This window comes from Athene noctua, chromosome 12 (genome assembly GCF_965140245.1).
Source record: "Athene noctua chromosome 12, bAthNoc1.hap1.1, whole genome shotgun sequence".
NCBI classification, from domain to species: Eukaryota; Metazoa; Chordata; class Aves; order Strigiformes; family Strigidae; genus Athene; species Athene noctua.
The window spans coordinates 24,146,202-24,161,111 of NC_134048.1; the positions used below are offsets into that span (position 1 = coordinate 24,146,202).

General features: G+C 51.0%; 2 protein-coding genes across 10 annotated transcripts in view; one reads left to right on the top strand and one right to left on the bottom strand.

Moving 5' to 3' along the window:
- Window positions 1-7,602, top strand: part of TCERG1 (transcription elongation regulator 1) — a 33,581-nt gene extending 25,979 nt beyond the window's left edge. For all 7 annotated transcript variants that reach the window (XM_074916599.1, XM_074916598.1, XM_074916600.1 and 4 more), the window contains 6 exons: window positions 2,201-2,365; window positions 3,157-3,339; window positions 3,840-4,019; window positions 4,957-5,040; window positions 5,290-5,390; window positions 6,480-7,602. In XM_074916599.1, the coding sequence (XP_074772700.1) occupies window positions 2,201-2,365; window positions 3,157-3,339; window positions 3,840-4,019; window positions 4,957-5,040; window positions 5,290-5,390; window positions 6,480-6,681 (915 nt within the window). In that variant the 3' untranslated portion in view covers window positions 6,682-7,602. The remainder of the gene's footprint in view (window positions 1-2,200; window positions 2,366-3,156; window positions 3,340-3,839; window positions 4,020-4,956; window positions 5,041-5,289; window positions 5,391-6,479) is intronic.
- A 4,751-nt stretch (window positions 7,603-12,353) lies between these two features.
- The window catches only part of PPP2R2B (protein phosphatase 2 regulatory subunit Bbeta), a 99,275-nt gene continuing 96,718 nt past the window's right edge, over window positions 12,354-14,910 (bottom strand). For all 3 annotated transcript variants that reach the window (XM_074916252.1, XM_074916250.1, XM_074916251.1), the window contains 3 exons: window positions 13,943-14,112; window positions 13,398-13,489; window positions 12,354-12,698 (listed from right to left, as the gene is read on the bottom strand). In XM_074916252.1, coding sequence (XP_074772353.1) covers window positions 12,419-12,698; window positions 13,398-13,489; window positions 13,943-14,112 — 542 coding nt within the window. In that variant the 3' untranslated portion in view covers window positions 12,354-12,418. The remainder of the gene's footprint in view (window positions 12,699-13,397; window positions 13,490-13,942; window positions 14,113-14,910) is intronic.

Genomic DNA, 14,910 nt, shown 5'->3' on the forward strand with positions numbered 1-14,910 from the left:
TCCTCCAGAGGAGCCTGAGGTGCCAGGGGTCCAGCTGCAAGCGCCCTGCAGGCGTGTGCGGACACCAGCAGGATCTCCCAGAGCTCCCTTCAGTAATACCCCGCGTAGCCCTGCGTGTCTGCGCAGTAACATCACGGAGCTGTGATCCAAAAAGGTTACTCCCTGGTGAGATGTCTTTGCCTCAGTTTTTTGAGAAGTTTTGGCCTTTTTTTAAAAATCGAAACCCAAATTGCAATACTCGTGCTCTATCGCTGCAGGTGACTGCAGTTAAACCCACACTTCAGGGGCGTTGAGGGTCCGGAGAACCGCCTGTTCTCGGAGGGAAGTGGCTGCACCCTCCCGGCTCCGGCCGGCCGGCAGCGAGCGAGCGCCCGCGGGAGCCGGGGGGCCGCCGGCGCCTCCGCTGCGAGCCAGAACGCTCCACGGTGAACCGTGGCAGTGTCTTCCCGCGGGCTGCGGGGGTCCTGGGGTTGGGTTTGTGTCACAGCTGGTGCCACGGTGCTCCCAGCAGCGCTGCGGGCGGGCAGTTCCCGTCCCGCGGGATGTACACACGTGAGCTGTGCAGGGCGCTGCTGCTGGAGCTCGGAGATACCCTTACTTTACAGACTTCTGTAGTAACGTCTGGGAATTGTTTGGTTTTTAACAAATATTTCTGATGCCATGGCTTAGAAAGCTTCATATTTTTGATACTGCATGCATGTTTTAAGATGTTTTGAAACAACATTCTTAATTTTACAATGAATAAACGGTTTGCTTAGCATTTTGTTCAGCTACTTTAAGAAAGTGATAGTGCTGTAGATGTAGAACAACTTCCCACTGGCACTAACCAGTTGTTTTCTAATCTTTGTTTACTATCTTAACCTCTTTGTTGAGATAGTAAAGAAAAAAGCCTATAAAGTCTTTATGTTTATATGTTAATATTGTGAAGAACTAAAATTGTCGGTGGGCAAGCCTACAGAATGTTGGTTCTGATCTTCATTTCATTCTTGCATTCTGTAACAAAACACATCTTTAGAGAATCGGGCTGTGACAGTTCTCTGGCAAGCCAGAGCTTGTTCGCCCATCCCTCTGCTCGCTTCCCTCACGAACCTCAGTGGTTCGGAGCTAAACTGCTTTTGGTGGGTTTCTTTTTTTTAAAGGGGTGAGGAGAGAGGTACCAAAGAATGAATGGCCAGCCCTTCTCCTAGTTTTGCTTTGGTTTTTAATTAATGTGCCATAAAGAGGGGTTTTGCTTTGCGGCCCGCGGGGTGTGGGTGCTGTGAAGGCAGCACCCCTGGCCTGGCGCCCGGAGTCCCTGCAGCCCTTCCTGGCACGTGGCAGCGAGGCCCCGGGCCCTCGCCTCCCCGCTCCCGTGAGACGGAGGCTTACGGGCCAAACCAGACTTCCAGGGAAATGACAAGGAGACAATACCAAGGACCTAAAGTGCAGCAGGAACAGGGAGATCATCTACCCCAGACAGGAGATGTAGTAAAGGTGCAGTAGTCGCTCTTGCAACTGCTGGTTCTGGGAGTCTGGATGAAAAGATGTTGCTATTTGTCTCAGATAAAAAACCAAATACGATTGATCCTCTGCCAGCCCTTTGTGGTGGCTGTTTAGGACAGAGTGCTGTCATGCCATTTCTCATTGAAAAAACAGACTAAAACATCTCCTTAAACTTTTTGTATATATGTGCATATCCATCTTATGGTAATTAATAATTCTTGATTGGTTAGATCCATCTTAAGACATTGCTCTCTATCAGCAGATCCAAGTATTTGTAGACTTGGAGGATGAATCCATAAATACTTGATTTGTCTAGAGCCCTGTTTAAAACTGCATAGCTTCTCTAATATTAATATGCAAAATGCTGTAATGTAGAATCTGTAACTTGTTACTTTGAGAGAGAGAGATATAAAAGCTAAAAAAAAGCTTAAATTGGAGTAAAATAATAAAAGCTGTACTGGTGAACCATTCTTTACTTCATCTCAGATGTAGCAGATCATCTTTGCTTTAGCAAAGTTGTCCCAAGGGGAAGTGAGTTTTAGTTATGGTTATGTCTAAATTCAGAGTTTTAGCGATTTCTCTAAATTGTGATGGTATGTAATATTAATATACTTCCCTCTGTCGGAGGTAAGTTGACTCCTTTTTTCGTAAGAGCAAACTGTTGGGTATCAAAGTATCTTTCTCAAGTATTGTCTTTCTGTTTCCGTCTGTAAAACAGATCAAAATGGACTTCTTTGAGCTACTGGCTAATCACCACCTGGACAGTCAGTCTCGCTGGAGCAAAGTGAAGGACAAAGTAGAGACTGACCCCCGTTACAAAGCAGTAGATAGCTCTTCACAGAGGGAAGATCTTTTCAAACAGTACATAGAAAAAATAGCTAAGGTACGCATGGGGAAGTCTGACTGGATGTTCTGTGGGTCACATTGCTGTTAGTGTGTGAGGTAACTAACCAGAAGATAAACTAGTACGTGCTTTAGTTCCATACTAAAGAGAACTCTACACCACAGTTATTTGTAGAAGTACCCCAGAACGACAGCTTGAAGGTTCAAAGTACTGTCCTGGTGGTGCTGCGGAGGGCCCTGGTGCATGTACGCGCACGCAGCGCATGTGCTAGAATTTATCCAGCAGAGGAGAAAGGCAAGAAACTCCTGCCGAGGCCCTGGTTGTGAAAATGGCTGTAAAACTTCAGAAAATACAGACAGCACGTTGATTGCTTCTTACCAGGATGGGCAGAGTTTCTTCTGCTGTGACTGTTCTGTATTTATTTGTGCTCCCTTCGGGAATGTAGATGGTTCATACACAGTTCCTTTGCTGGTTTTTCTCTCTTAATCCAATACTCCTACTTCTCTCTTCCAGGCAATAAACGGTTGAGAATGTAAAACTGGGCTAACAAGCAGTGACACCACTCTACCCCTGTCCCCCGTTACTTGGAGTTTGTCCCTACACCAGACACATGCTCCTGAGAATAGTTGTTAGGTGATCAGTGTTGTGACCAAACTTCTTTCCCCCATGTAAACCCTGTAATGCTTCAACTATTGATCCCAGATCAATTAGAAATACTTTGTTCCAAGATGCCTTTAGTTTGATAGCCCTTTAATTTACTTACCTGTCTAATGACAATGTGAAAGGTGTTGTATTGTTTTTGTTGAGAAGACTTTGTTATTGCGTTTCAGAATTTAGATTCTGAAAAAGAAAAGGAGCTGGAAAGACAAGCCCGCATCGAGGCAAGCTTGCGTGAACGAGAACGGGAAGTCCAGAAAGCTCGTTCGGAGCAAACCAAGGAAATCGATAGAGAGCGCGAGCAGCACAAGCGGGAGGAGGCTATACAGAACTTCAAGGCGCTTCTGTCTGACATGGTGAGATGTGGACAGGCCTGCTCAGCTTCTCACTGCTTTCCTTTTGTAACTGTTGCACTAGGTGAAAGCTCTTTGCCGTTTGTAGTTAAGTTTATGTAGAAATAGAATCCTGTTGTCTTCTCCCCACTGCCTTCCCCTCGCCGCTGGTTGGAAGAGAATGCTTTGTGTTTAGGGTTGATCTTGTGGCAGCTCTGAGGCTTATGGCTGAGATAGCACGTTCTGCAGGGGGGAGGAGGGTGCTGGGTTTTTCTTTTTGAGAGAATACGCAGCCAGGTCGGCGGGTATCTCCATCTGCATTTGAACTGATGCAGAGTAGTTCCTTCTGCCACTGCCTGTCCAGGATTTGTGGGGAAGCTACTACAGTCTCTTACTTATAAGCTGGTTTGTTGGGTTTTTGAATCTTTGAAACTTAAGAGAAATAAAAAACCTAAGTAGTATATCAGAAATATCAACAACCTGTAGAAAAAATGGTTTAAAAAAATTATCATCTTTTGGGTCAGGTGCGTTCTTCAGACGTGTCGTGGTCTGATACCAGGAGGACTTTACGCAAAGATCATCGGTGGGAATCTGGCTCCTTGCTAGAAAGAGAAGAGAAAGAGAAGCTCTTTAATGAACATATTGAAGCACTTACCAAAAAGAAGAGGGAACACTTTAGGCAACTTCTGGATGAAACCTCAGCGGTAAGAGCTGCATATATCCAAACTTCAGATCTCTGCCAGCCCGGTGTGTGTGACAGAAAACCAGAAGATAAATTGATCTGATTGGCTTGGTTTTATTGCCAGGGCCCCTTTGCCTCACCACTACCTTTTTCTTCTTCATAACGGAATTTGTGCATTATGTTTCCTTACCTGTTTATCTGTTAGTTTGGTTTAACGTACAGTTCATTGGCACTCAAACTTCTAATCAGTGATCTTTTTATCTCCTGCAGGGTGTTACGTTTCTTCAACCCTGAGTTATCTGACACTCTTTACTATATGGCATCTTGCTCTTTCAGATGCCCAGGGTGTTTGTCTTAATGAGTATCAGTGCATAGTCTTACCAGGTTCATCTCTTGTGATGTTCTCCTGCTTTATCTTGTGCTACTGAATCTGGGCTTGTGTTCTGTGTCGTGCTGTGGAGATGCAGCACCTTTTCTGTGTCCTGTGGGGTGTTACTGAGTCTTGCTCTTTTTTACTTATGTACTGACTCGAGTCAACTTTCTTTTAACCTGAAAGTTTTTCCCTTGTTTTGTAATGCATTAGTTAAAAGTGCTTAGAACATCAGGCAGATGTTTAGTGTGACAGAATAAGATGACAGGTAGGTAACTCTGAAGCAAGTTTTCTATAGGTAATTTTTAACAATGCACTCACGTAAATATGTACTAGAAAGACTTTGGGATGTAAACTGTGAGGACTTTGATCTGAAAATGCCATGCAAAATACTGAAGAAAAATAAATATATAAAATCAACTAATTAAAAATACAAATGTAGTACTATAATCAAAACCCAACCTTAAAAATACCGCAACAACTTTCAGTGGATTTGGGAGATATTTAAAAGCTTTAGATGTAGTAATACTTACATGCCGTATTCTTATAATCTTTGTTTTAATTCAACTATTTTTGCTTCTTTTGAAAGATAACTTTAACATCAACATGGAAAGAAGTGAAAAAAATCATTAAAGAAGATCCAAGGTGCATTAAATTTTCTTCGAGTGACAGGGTAAGCAGTTTGTGTCACTGTTGCTGACTTTCAGTTTAGTGCAGGATACAGAGAAAATCAGTTAATGGCTGCTGGAGTGATTTCTGCTTTATATGAACACGAGTAATGTTTAAATAAGGTGTGTTTTAAATTAAAAATGTAAAATATAAGGAAAAACATAATTAAAGTGTAATTACTGCTTATGTTCTGTATGTTGCACAAAGTCCTTAGTCTGCATTCAGTGTTGTGAGCTTACCTCTTTCCTTTCAGAAAAAACAAAGGGAGTTTGAAGAATACATTAGAGACAAATACATTACTGCCAAAGCTGACTTCCGAACACTATTGAAAGAGACCAAATTTATAACCTACAGGTGTGTAGCATAATGACAGCAACGGACTAACCTTTTTATTGCTCTCTTCTATATAAACAGCAACAAACTGATGTCGGGTTTTGCTAGAAGTTTGCTCCTAGCTAAGTTGATGTCTAAGTTACGCTTTTACAACCTTTCATAACCTGTTAAAAAAGTCTGCAGCAGCTATAGACCTCTCTTTTTGCTTTATTTTGACACTTCTGCTGCTGACTAACAAGCAGTGAAGGTCAAACCACGGCAGGTGAGAGGTTCTGCTTGGCTTGGGAGCAGCCGGTGGCACCCTGAGCGTCAGGCCTTCCCTGCGGTGTGGCGGGGACCGTCCTTCCTGTCTGCACTAAGCCTTGGCTTAGTCTGAGGAGGGATCAGTACTGAGCCTCTGTTTCAGCACTTTGGAGTAGACAGCTAAGAAATACTGGCTTCGATTAAATTTTATCAAAGCCCCATAACTAATTTCCCTGGTTTCTGTGGGAGGGTTTCGCTGAAAGGGCGTCCTTGCGGGTGGGTTGATTCACAAAGCAGGTGCCTCTTTCACTGGGTCTCAGGGACTGATACAGAATCGTGGGTATGGACCAGAACAAGTTTCCTATCAGAAACACGAGCTCACTTACAGGGGAGCTGCAGTGAAGCTCTCTGGGTCCCGCGTGGTCCCCAGCGCTGTGCTGTGGGGGGGTCTGGCTCCCGGCATCACTGAGCTGGGCGACAGAGCTCTGAGCTTGTGCTGGACCCTGCTGAGGTTTCCACATCCAAATTCTCATTGTTTGCCTCATTTAGATGCTGAATTTAAAACTCTGTTTTGTTTTTTTCTCCTTTGGTCCCCTCTAGGTTTTAGCCCCGTATAGTTTGTGTAGCGCTGTACAAGGCCCTTGCAGCCAGACACGGGTCCTCCATGGCGCTTCCTTAACGTAGCACAGATGTAGGCAACAGGCCTTTAGTTCCCGTGCACGGAGCAGTGCAGAGGAGCCTGGTCCTGGCCCAAAGTGGCATCTTCCCAGCCGAAAAGCTCCCCGGGTCCCTGCACCCTTCCTGGCTCTGCCGTTCTGCCCCTCCCTGTGGTGGGGGCAGGGTGGTAATTCTTCCACTTGCTTTCAGATCCAAAAAGTTGATCCAGGAGTCAGATCAGCACCTGAAAGATGTAGAGAAGATATTGCAGAACGACAAGCGGTATCTGGTACTCGACTGCGTGCCGGAGGAGAGGCGCAAGCTCATCGTGTCCTACGTAGATGACCTGGACCGCCGAGGCCCGCCCCCGCCGCCCACCGCCTCCGAGCCCACCAGGCGAACAACAAAATAGTTACGAAATACTCTTAAGCCAAGGGTATCTGTTAAATCAAAAGCTTGCATGAGCCATCTGTCAGGTTTATACATACACATTACCGTGAATATATTGCAAAACCATCTGAGGAGCAGAGGAAGAAGCAGCATTTGTGAACATAAAATGGTCTCTGGGGGGGGAAAACCAACAACAAAAAACCCACGTTAAAGGTATTTATGAATTTCTCTGGGGCATGACTGACAAAGATCGATCGTGTGGGCTGTGTTTGGTAGCTTCAGCGCCGCGAGCAGCGCGGTATCCGTGGGGTGTGGGTGTCTGGAGGCTCTTCTCAGCAGCGTCGCCCGTGTGGGTCTGGAGGACGATCTCGCCCGCGGTGTCAGTTGTACTGCGAGTGTGCGCCGGCGGGCCCCGGCCCAGGAGACGGGCGCTGCCCCGCGGCACCTTCGCTTGCTCCTGGCTGAAGACCCATCCTGGAAACAAGTCCCAGGTCTGCTTGCTTCCACCCCTGTAAATGGAACTAAATCGATGAAAGCCAGAGTTAGAGCTGAGAGGAGAATTAGGACTGAGACCAAATTAAATTTGTTCACAGGTCTGCTTTGTTCCTTACCCTACCCATGAGTTAGAAGCAAAACCAGGTTGCTCTGCCCAAGTGAAGATTTGTCTAATAGTTTTTACTCAAAGTTGGAAATTCTTGGTCAATAACAGTGGTTACTGGAGCAGAACAGGACGGTTGTATAAACACACTTTTATTTACAATAAAGTGATCTTTACATACTTCTGGATTAGACTGTGGATTTCCCCTCTGGGCGATTCTTGTAAACTATACTCCTGTTTTGAATGTTAAACTTGTGTTTCTAAAGTTTAATTTTGAAATGTTGGGATTGTTCAGTTTATGTATTTGAACTACAATAAACCAACCCTTTTTATATATGGATTGTACAGGCCTAATACCAGTTTTTGTTGGATTTTGTTGGACTTCGAATTCACGAGTACAGCATGAAGTCCTGCTGCCCAGACCGATGGCCGTGCCTGGCAGACCCGTGGCCCTGCGCAGTGCTGGATCTCCCTGCGGCCCCCTCAGGTCAGCACACGCACTTGTTTTCTGGTTTAGTTCTTTAGTCTTTTGCTTCAATGAGACGGGCTGGCGCTGTCAAAGTGTTTACTTCTGTCTTTGGCATGGATGTCTTCCTCTCAGTTGAGGGGTGAGGAGGGATTGATTCTTCCATGAGAAATCGATTTTTTTTTTTTTTTAATTTTTTTTTTTTTTTTCAGCAATTACAGTTTGGTGGCCACCCCCTGGGCCTTGCAGCTGAGCCCCAGAGGGGAAGGTTGCTCACTGGGAGGGATTTGTACTGCTGGTGGCTGAAACTGGTGCGCGTAGGGAGAACGAACCCCCCAGGCTCAGGGCAGGTGCCCTTCCTCTGGCTGCCCGTCCGTCCGTCCTTCCTCTGGCTGCCCGTAGGCTCCACCAGCGTGGTGGGACCCCCCCCATTCCCCCCTGGGCTGGGCAGTGCCTGCAGGAGCGGGGAGGAGGATGGCAGAGGCATCTGTACTGGGAAGTACAGCCGGCCTCCCGCCGCATGCAGCAGGGGAGGGTCGATGCTCCACACCCGGCGGCTCATCCCGGTACTCGCTGCCGACAGCACAGAGTCCCCTGAGCCCCCCGGGTGTGGGGGAACCCTGCAGCCCCCCCTGCACCCAGCGGGCCCCCTCCACGCCCCTTGGGCGGCTGTGGGGGTGCCCTGAGCAGGATGGGGGGGCTGCGGCTCCCCGTGAAGGCAGGGGGTGGATTCATTTCCCCCGGCTGGGCGCAGCCCTGCAGGAAGCCGCCTGGTTTTTACGGCTGTTTTAAAATATGGTTAACTTGTTCATTAAATGAATAAGATTGCTATTAATTTTAATTTATCTTGTTTATGGAGACCAGATGTTCATTAACATTTATTTATCTGCTTATTCTGTGGATAAAGCAATTATCCACCCCCTCGGTGGGGGGGGCTGCGGTTGCAGCAGCAGCCGGTGCTGCTGGGGGACGCGCGGACGAGGCGGGACAGTGGAGCTGGTGTCCCCCCCGCGGCGCCTCGGGCAGGGTCCCCACTGCCCCAGCCCCCGGGGCAGCGGTGGGCGCCTCCTCCAGAGAGGCGGTTGGGTATCGGGGGTGCCCAGGGCTTTTCTAGCACCTTCTCTGCGGCCGGGCCCTGCTGTGGCTTGAGTGCTCGCCACGGGCTGCCGCGGCAGGAGGTGAATCTCTGTGAGCTTAGGAGAGGGAGAGAGGCTCCAGTTTTGAAAAGCTGGACTCGATTCTGGGGTAAGGAGCTGCGTTCTGCACACAGCTCCTTTTCCACAGAGGTGAAGACAAACGTGGGTGTTTTAAATGTCAGAAGCCGGGCTGGAAACCCTCACAGTGCTGCCCCAGCCGCCCCCCTTGGCCCCACGCTGTGCACCGGGGAATAACCCCGGGCTTGAAGCTGTGCACATTGTAGTAGATTAAGGTCACACAGTTAATGTGAAGGTAAATGAGTGTCTGTTTGAATAACATTTCCTTGACAGTATAATCCATGCCCTGCAGCTTCTAATGAGGGGTGACTGTTTAAATTCATCACCGAGAACAGCAGAGAATCGGCACAGGGACTGCAGAGGAACTGGCAGCTCGTTTTAACACTTTACCCAATAATGAGATTTGTCTTGCTGGAGAAGGTGAGCGGGTGGACACGGCCAGTGATTTACAGCCCTCCCCCCTTCACCCCCGGTACAGCGGCAGGGCCGGCACGTCGGTGATCGCACCCTGCACAGCTCAGGGCAGACGGACGGTGACAACCCCTGCCTGGGGGAGCTGCTCTGCGCCGGATCCTGCTTTGGGGGTGTCCTGAAGCCAACTCGGCTCTCAGCCATGGCTTCAAATGGAGAATAAAGCTGGTGCTTCCCCAGCAGCTCCCCAGCACCTGCTGTTCCCCGGCAGTGGAGAGTCGAGGCACAGCTTGTACCTGCAGCGGGGAGTTGCCCACCCTGTGCCGGAGCAGGAGGGAGTGAGAGGAGCCCCGGGCACCTCCCCAGCGCGAGGGGGAAGGGTCAGTGAAGCTGCCAGGAGGGTGCTGGAATCAGTGAATTGTCTGTGCATGTGCTGTCAAGCCTGTTTGGAGCTAAAGCTGTGTTTGGTTTCTGTGAGGTATGGTGTTTGATCAGGCTGCCAAGGGTGTGAGGGTCAACACTCTACCCCGAGCAGCTGCTTTATGGGCATGCACATCCCCATGGAATTGCCCGTGCTCCTTTCCCACAAGGGTTGTGCAACAGAGCAGCCAGCTGCCGTTAGCCGGTGGCTCCAGCTTGTGCCAGAGACACCCAAGTGCTCCTTGGCCGAGCCAGGCGCTGGGGCCGGGTGGCGTTCTGACGGGGGCTGACTCACTCCCCAGACACTGTCACCAAACTGAAGGGTCCAGCAGCTCCATTTTCCAGAGGCCGGGCTGCAGGGTAAGAGTAATGGCCCTTGTCACGTCACACAGCCCCGTTACTGGAGTTATTTAGTGCTGAGGCTGGGCTGCGGGGCTACAGGCTGGGATGTGATAATGTCTCTCCCTGCATGGCCGAGCAGGACATCGATTGCGGGATGTCGGCCGGCCCCCAGGGCGCCATGTGCACTGGGCAGTGTCACACACGTGGCACCAAACAACGCTGCTGGCACAGCACGTGCTGCCCTGCCAGGCAGCACCCCAACCCCCCCCAGCTGCATGAAGCGCTGGGGATTGCAGCGGGGACCAGCTGAAGCACCGTGTGACATTTCCTCAGCCCCACCACGGCCCCTGCCCCCAGGGACTCGCCCTCCCCACGGTGCACCCGGCTCGGGGGAGGCTGTACTCCCCCCGAATTATCCACTGTCCTGACACAGAATCCCTGGGACCCCCCCCCCCCCCCAGCCCTCCCTCCTCAGCACAGACCTGGCAGCCAAGCTCTGGGCAGGGACCCTCTGGGTGCCCCAGCACTCCCCTTGCCCAGCGCACCCACGGCACAGCAAGCAGCGACTCCACACAAGGACACGTTTGGGACAACTTTACTTCTGATACCAGAGTGCAGGCTTTCTTTACAGGAACCAAAAAAGAACATTTTTCATTTATTTTTTTAAAAAAAATGGTTCATTTACTCTTGCTATTTTTTTATACCATTTTGTTTTTAAAAAAAAGTTACTCCTGAAAGCCAACGCTTGTAATAAATTTACGAGCCAGTGCACTTTGTTTTTTCCCTTGAGGTCACTCCTTGGAAGGCAGCAAGCTCTCCCTGCCCCGGCCCTGCCCCGGCTCCCACAGCGAGGTCGCCTGTCCCGGGGGTTCAGCACCCCCAGGCTCCGTCCCAGGGCCAGGGCACCCGCCGCCGCGCAGCTCCTGGTTTCCCACACGGTCCCTGGAGCAAGCGGCTGCTCGGCCCCTCGCTGGTGAGAAGGGGGAGGCCACGGCGGACACGCGGGAGCCCCGGAGGTGCCTCGCAGAGAGGCGGCCCAGGAGGGGAAAAATGCCCTTGGAGTGGTGGAAATGTCCCTGCACTGCCCCTGCAGAACGGTGGGGCACAGCAGGGTCACCCTCACCAGCCACTTCTGAAGTGACAGTGCTGAATTTTTTAATTGAACTTAATTATTCATTTGCTTTTTGTTGCAGGAGCAGTTTTCAGATTGACTGAAAAATTCAGTAGTTCTGTTGTTTTTATTGAACAGTTGCTCAAGTGAAAGAGGGACCTGAACACTCTTTAGAGTAGAAAGGGGCAGCCTTGCCATGCAAAGAGGAAGAGTTATTGTTTTTATTATTATTGTCATTATTATTATTATAATGTAGGACCACAGACAGCCTCTCTCTGAAGCAGTCAGGTGCTAACAGCAATATATGGTTGGATTCTTTTTTAGAAGGTCATAAATTAGCAACTTATACTTTATCTTTAAAAAAAATGAATGAATAAATAAATAAATTAATTTAAAAAGAAAGAGAGGGAAAGTCACAACATGCAAGAGCTTACAACAGAACAAGTAAAAATGACCAAAGCAAAGACAAGAAATGCAGAAGAGAAGCCCAGGTTCAATTTGGTTTGCAATCAATGCAGTTTGGAAGCATCATTTATAAAGGTATTTCATATACCAAAAAAAGGCACCACAGTATCTACAAAGCCAAATCCTCAGGAGAGTTTCTGTGGGGCGGGGGGGAAGGCAGCAGCCTGGCTAGAGCAGACACGTCCCGGCGCGCAGCAGCTCCCCCCCCTTTAAGCTTGTCCTTTGCAAATCTGAACTTTTCCATTTTACGTTTGGTTTTGCTGTCTCTGTTGGTAAAAACACAAGATAATAATAGTAAAAAGAGAAAGGTGAAAAATGGCAAAGGGGACGATGTTCTGATCTTGCAGCGTACCAGGTGGGGCGTTTCTAGGGTCGGAGCGGGATGCTGTGCCCGGTGCTGGTGCCCTGCAGCTGCCAGCCCCTGCCCCACGCTCGTCCTTTGGCCGCAGCCGCCCGGGGGCACCAGCCCAAAGCCAAACGCCGCCCCCGCCGCCCCACAGCTCTCAGCGCGTAAATAAAGAGAAATCTGGGGTCTCTGGGGTGCCCCCCCGCCCCGGGGGTACGGGGGTGCTCGCCTCCGCGCAGCCGCTATCTGCAGAGCAGTAACTGAACACAGGAACAGGAAGGAAAAGGAGGGGAAAAAAAAAAAAAAAAAAGAAAGAAAAGAAACATTTGAAATCTTGTGTTTACTAGTAATCAGTACATGAGATTCCTAAATAACAACTTGTCCTCCTAGTTAACCTTGTCCTGGAATATATACAGGTTGTTTGTTGCTGCCACGGCAATGATGTTCTCGGAGGGGTGCCAAGCTGTGTGCAGGATCTTTTTGCTAAAGTCCAGACTGTCCACGCTAATCTCGTCTTTCCTCCGCTTGCCGCCCACGCAGACCTTGCGCGGCTTGAGGATGGCGCGGGGTTTGCTGTTCTCCCGCGAGGCCTCCAGCGTCACGTCCCGCTTGGTGTTGCGGTCGAACATGCGGAAAAAGTTGTTGTAGGAGCCCGTCATGATGACGCTGCCAGGAGGGAGGAAGGACAACTGGGTCACCACACGGCCCCAGCCCTGCAACACCCCGGCCCCGGGGGCACAACGGGGACACCGGGCACCTTGGAGGCCGTGTCCCACCTTACCCTGGGCAATGCACATGTGGGAGGCAATTCCTCTCAGGATCACAATGGGAGAACAGGCTTCATGGCAAAGATTTAGCTGCCCTGAACCCAGTGATTTTTCACACCTTTTTAGAGGCAGACTGGATATCCAGAGGCATAACGAGATTTGGATTAGATTTGGAATTTGGGCTTCAGGCCCAGCTGTGCCTCGTTAACTGGCTCTGATGGCTCAGAGAAAAGGTGGGGCAATCCTGCCAGGTCAATTGGCTGCACCTGCCTGCTGCCACCTGGCTCGACGTGGCACACCTGTGGATAGTTGTCAGCCCCAGATCTGGCAATCTGGAGCCAAACGCATCACCACCCTCACCCAGGTGTGGGAGGAATGAGGAGAGGAACCGAACCCGTCCAGGAGGGCCCCGGGACCCCACTGGCCACCCTCAGCAGCTCCTGGGTGCAGAGGTGGGGTTTGGGTGATCCCTGGTGCACCCACAACTACTCCCCAGACCCCGAAAGCCGGGGCAGGGCTGGCACGGGGGGGGGGGGGGGGGGGGTGGGTGCCCCCAGGCCACCGCAGAGCGAGACCCTGGAGCTGCGCCGCCACTCACCTGTCAGACCCGTTCCAGACGCACTCGAACTTGTCGAAGATGCAGTCGTTCTCGTAGAGCGAGCAGAGCTTGCTCCGCAGGTAGTCGTGAACCTGCCCGCAGGGAGGGATGGGTGTGAGGGCCAAGGCCCCAGCTGGCACCGCCCAGCGGCCGGCAAACACCAGCCCGGTGCTCGCCCGGGGCTGGAGGACCCGGCCCAGCCCCGCGGCCGAGCCGTCAGCGCTGGGCACGGCCTGACATGGCGCGGCCTGGACCGCAGCCACCCCTCCACTGTAGGGAGCAGCACCAGCACCGCTTCGCAAACGGCTCAGGCAGTGCCAGGCACGGGGCCACCAGCACCCGAGCTTTCCCTCCTCACCCACACCCAGCCTGGGGATGCGGGTTCCACCTCTCCAGCCCCTCGAGCCCATGTTTAACATTTCTATGTTCACGTTCCATGATTTCACGGCACAACGCTGCCATCCGTGGGGCTCGTACCCACGCAGCTGGGGCGGGAGCACTGCGGGTGCCCAACCGCTGCCGGGGCCTGGCCATGCTGCGCTCACCTGGTAGGTCTCGATGGGCCGGTTCTCCATGTTCAGGTCCCAGACCTTGACAGTGAGATAGTCCCGGGTCATGATATACCTCCCACTGTGGCTGAATTTGACATCGGAGATTGAGGAGATGATCTCAGAAAAAAACGACCGGTTACTCGGGTCTTCGGGCTCTTCGAAAACTGCAGAAGAGGAAATGACCAGCCCCGGCATCAGCCAAGGCAGGAGCTCCCTGTCCCCAGGCCGGGACCTGCCATCCCGCCCCGGCACCGCTCCGACTCGGCGTGGAGCCCCACAGACGGCACCGAGCCGGGGCAGCCACCGCCTGTCCCAAACGCCCTCCGGCCCCGCTCCACCAGCACGCCCGTCCCCACGGGACCTCACCACTGGCCTAGACCAGACAAATGTCCGTATTTTAAGGACTTTGCTTGGCCCAACTGAAGCTCCTTCATTGTTAATGCATGCAATAAGCAAGCAGGATCACTGGAGACCGATCCATCACCAGCACCACAGAGCCCAGAAGATTTAGAGCCTTGCACGGCACGGCTGCTCCCCAGAAATCAATGAGCAGTGTCAATGTAAATATTTTATAGCCACTGCAACCTACAGACTTAATCTGATCAGTCTGTGAATAAATCACAGTTTGAAGGAGACGAAGTTCCAAATTAAATGTATTTACAAATTTGATTTCAAAGCAACATCAGCTGGGCAAGTCTGGCTTTAAAAAAAAACATCACAGAGAGAGGCTGCGGGCACGGGGACGTCCGTCTGTCTCCCTGTTCCCGCAGACAGCTCTCTGGCCTGGCGGTGAAGGACGCCACAGGCTAACAGCAGCTCACACCGCTTTGCTTCTCTAACGGAGAAAAATCCAGTCGCCACCTGCGTCTGTCCGACTCTCGTCCCCAGCGCTGAGGCTCCGCCACGGTGGCTGCTGGCTCCGAGGCGCCGGTGGTCGTGGCCGCACGGCGACAGCGTGCCCA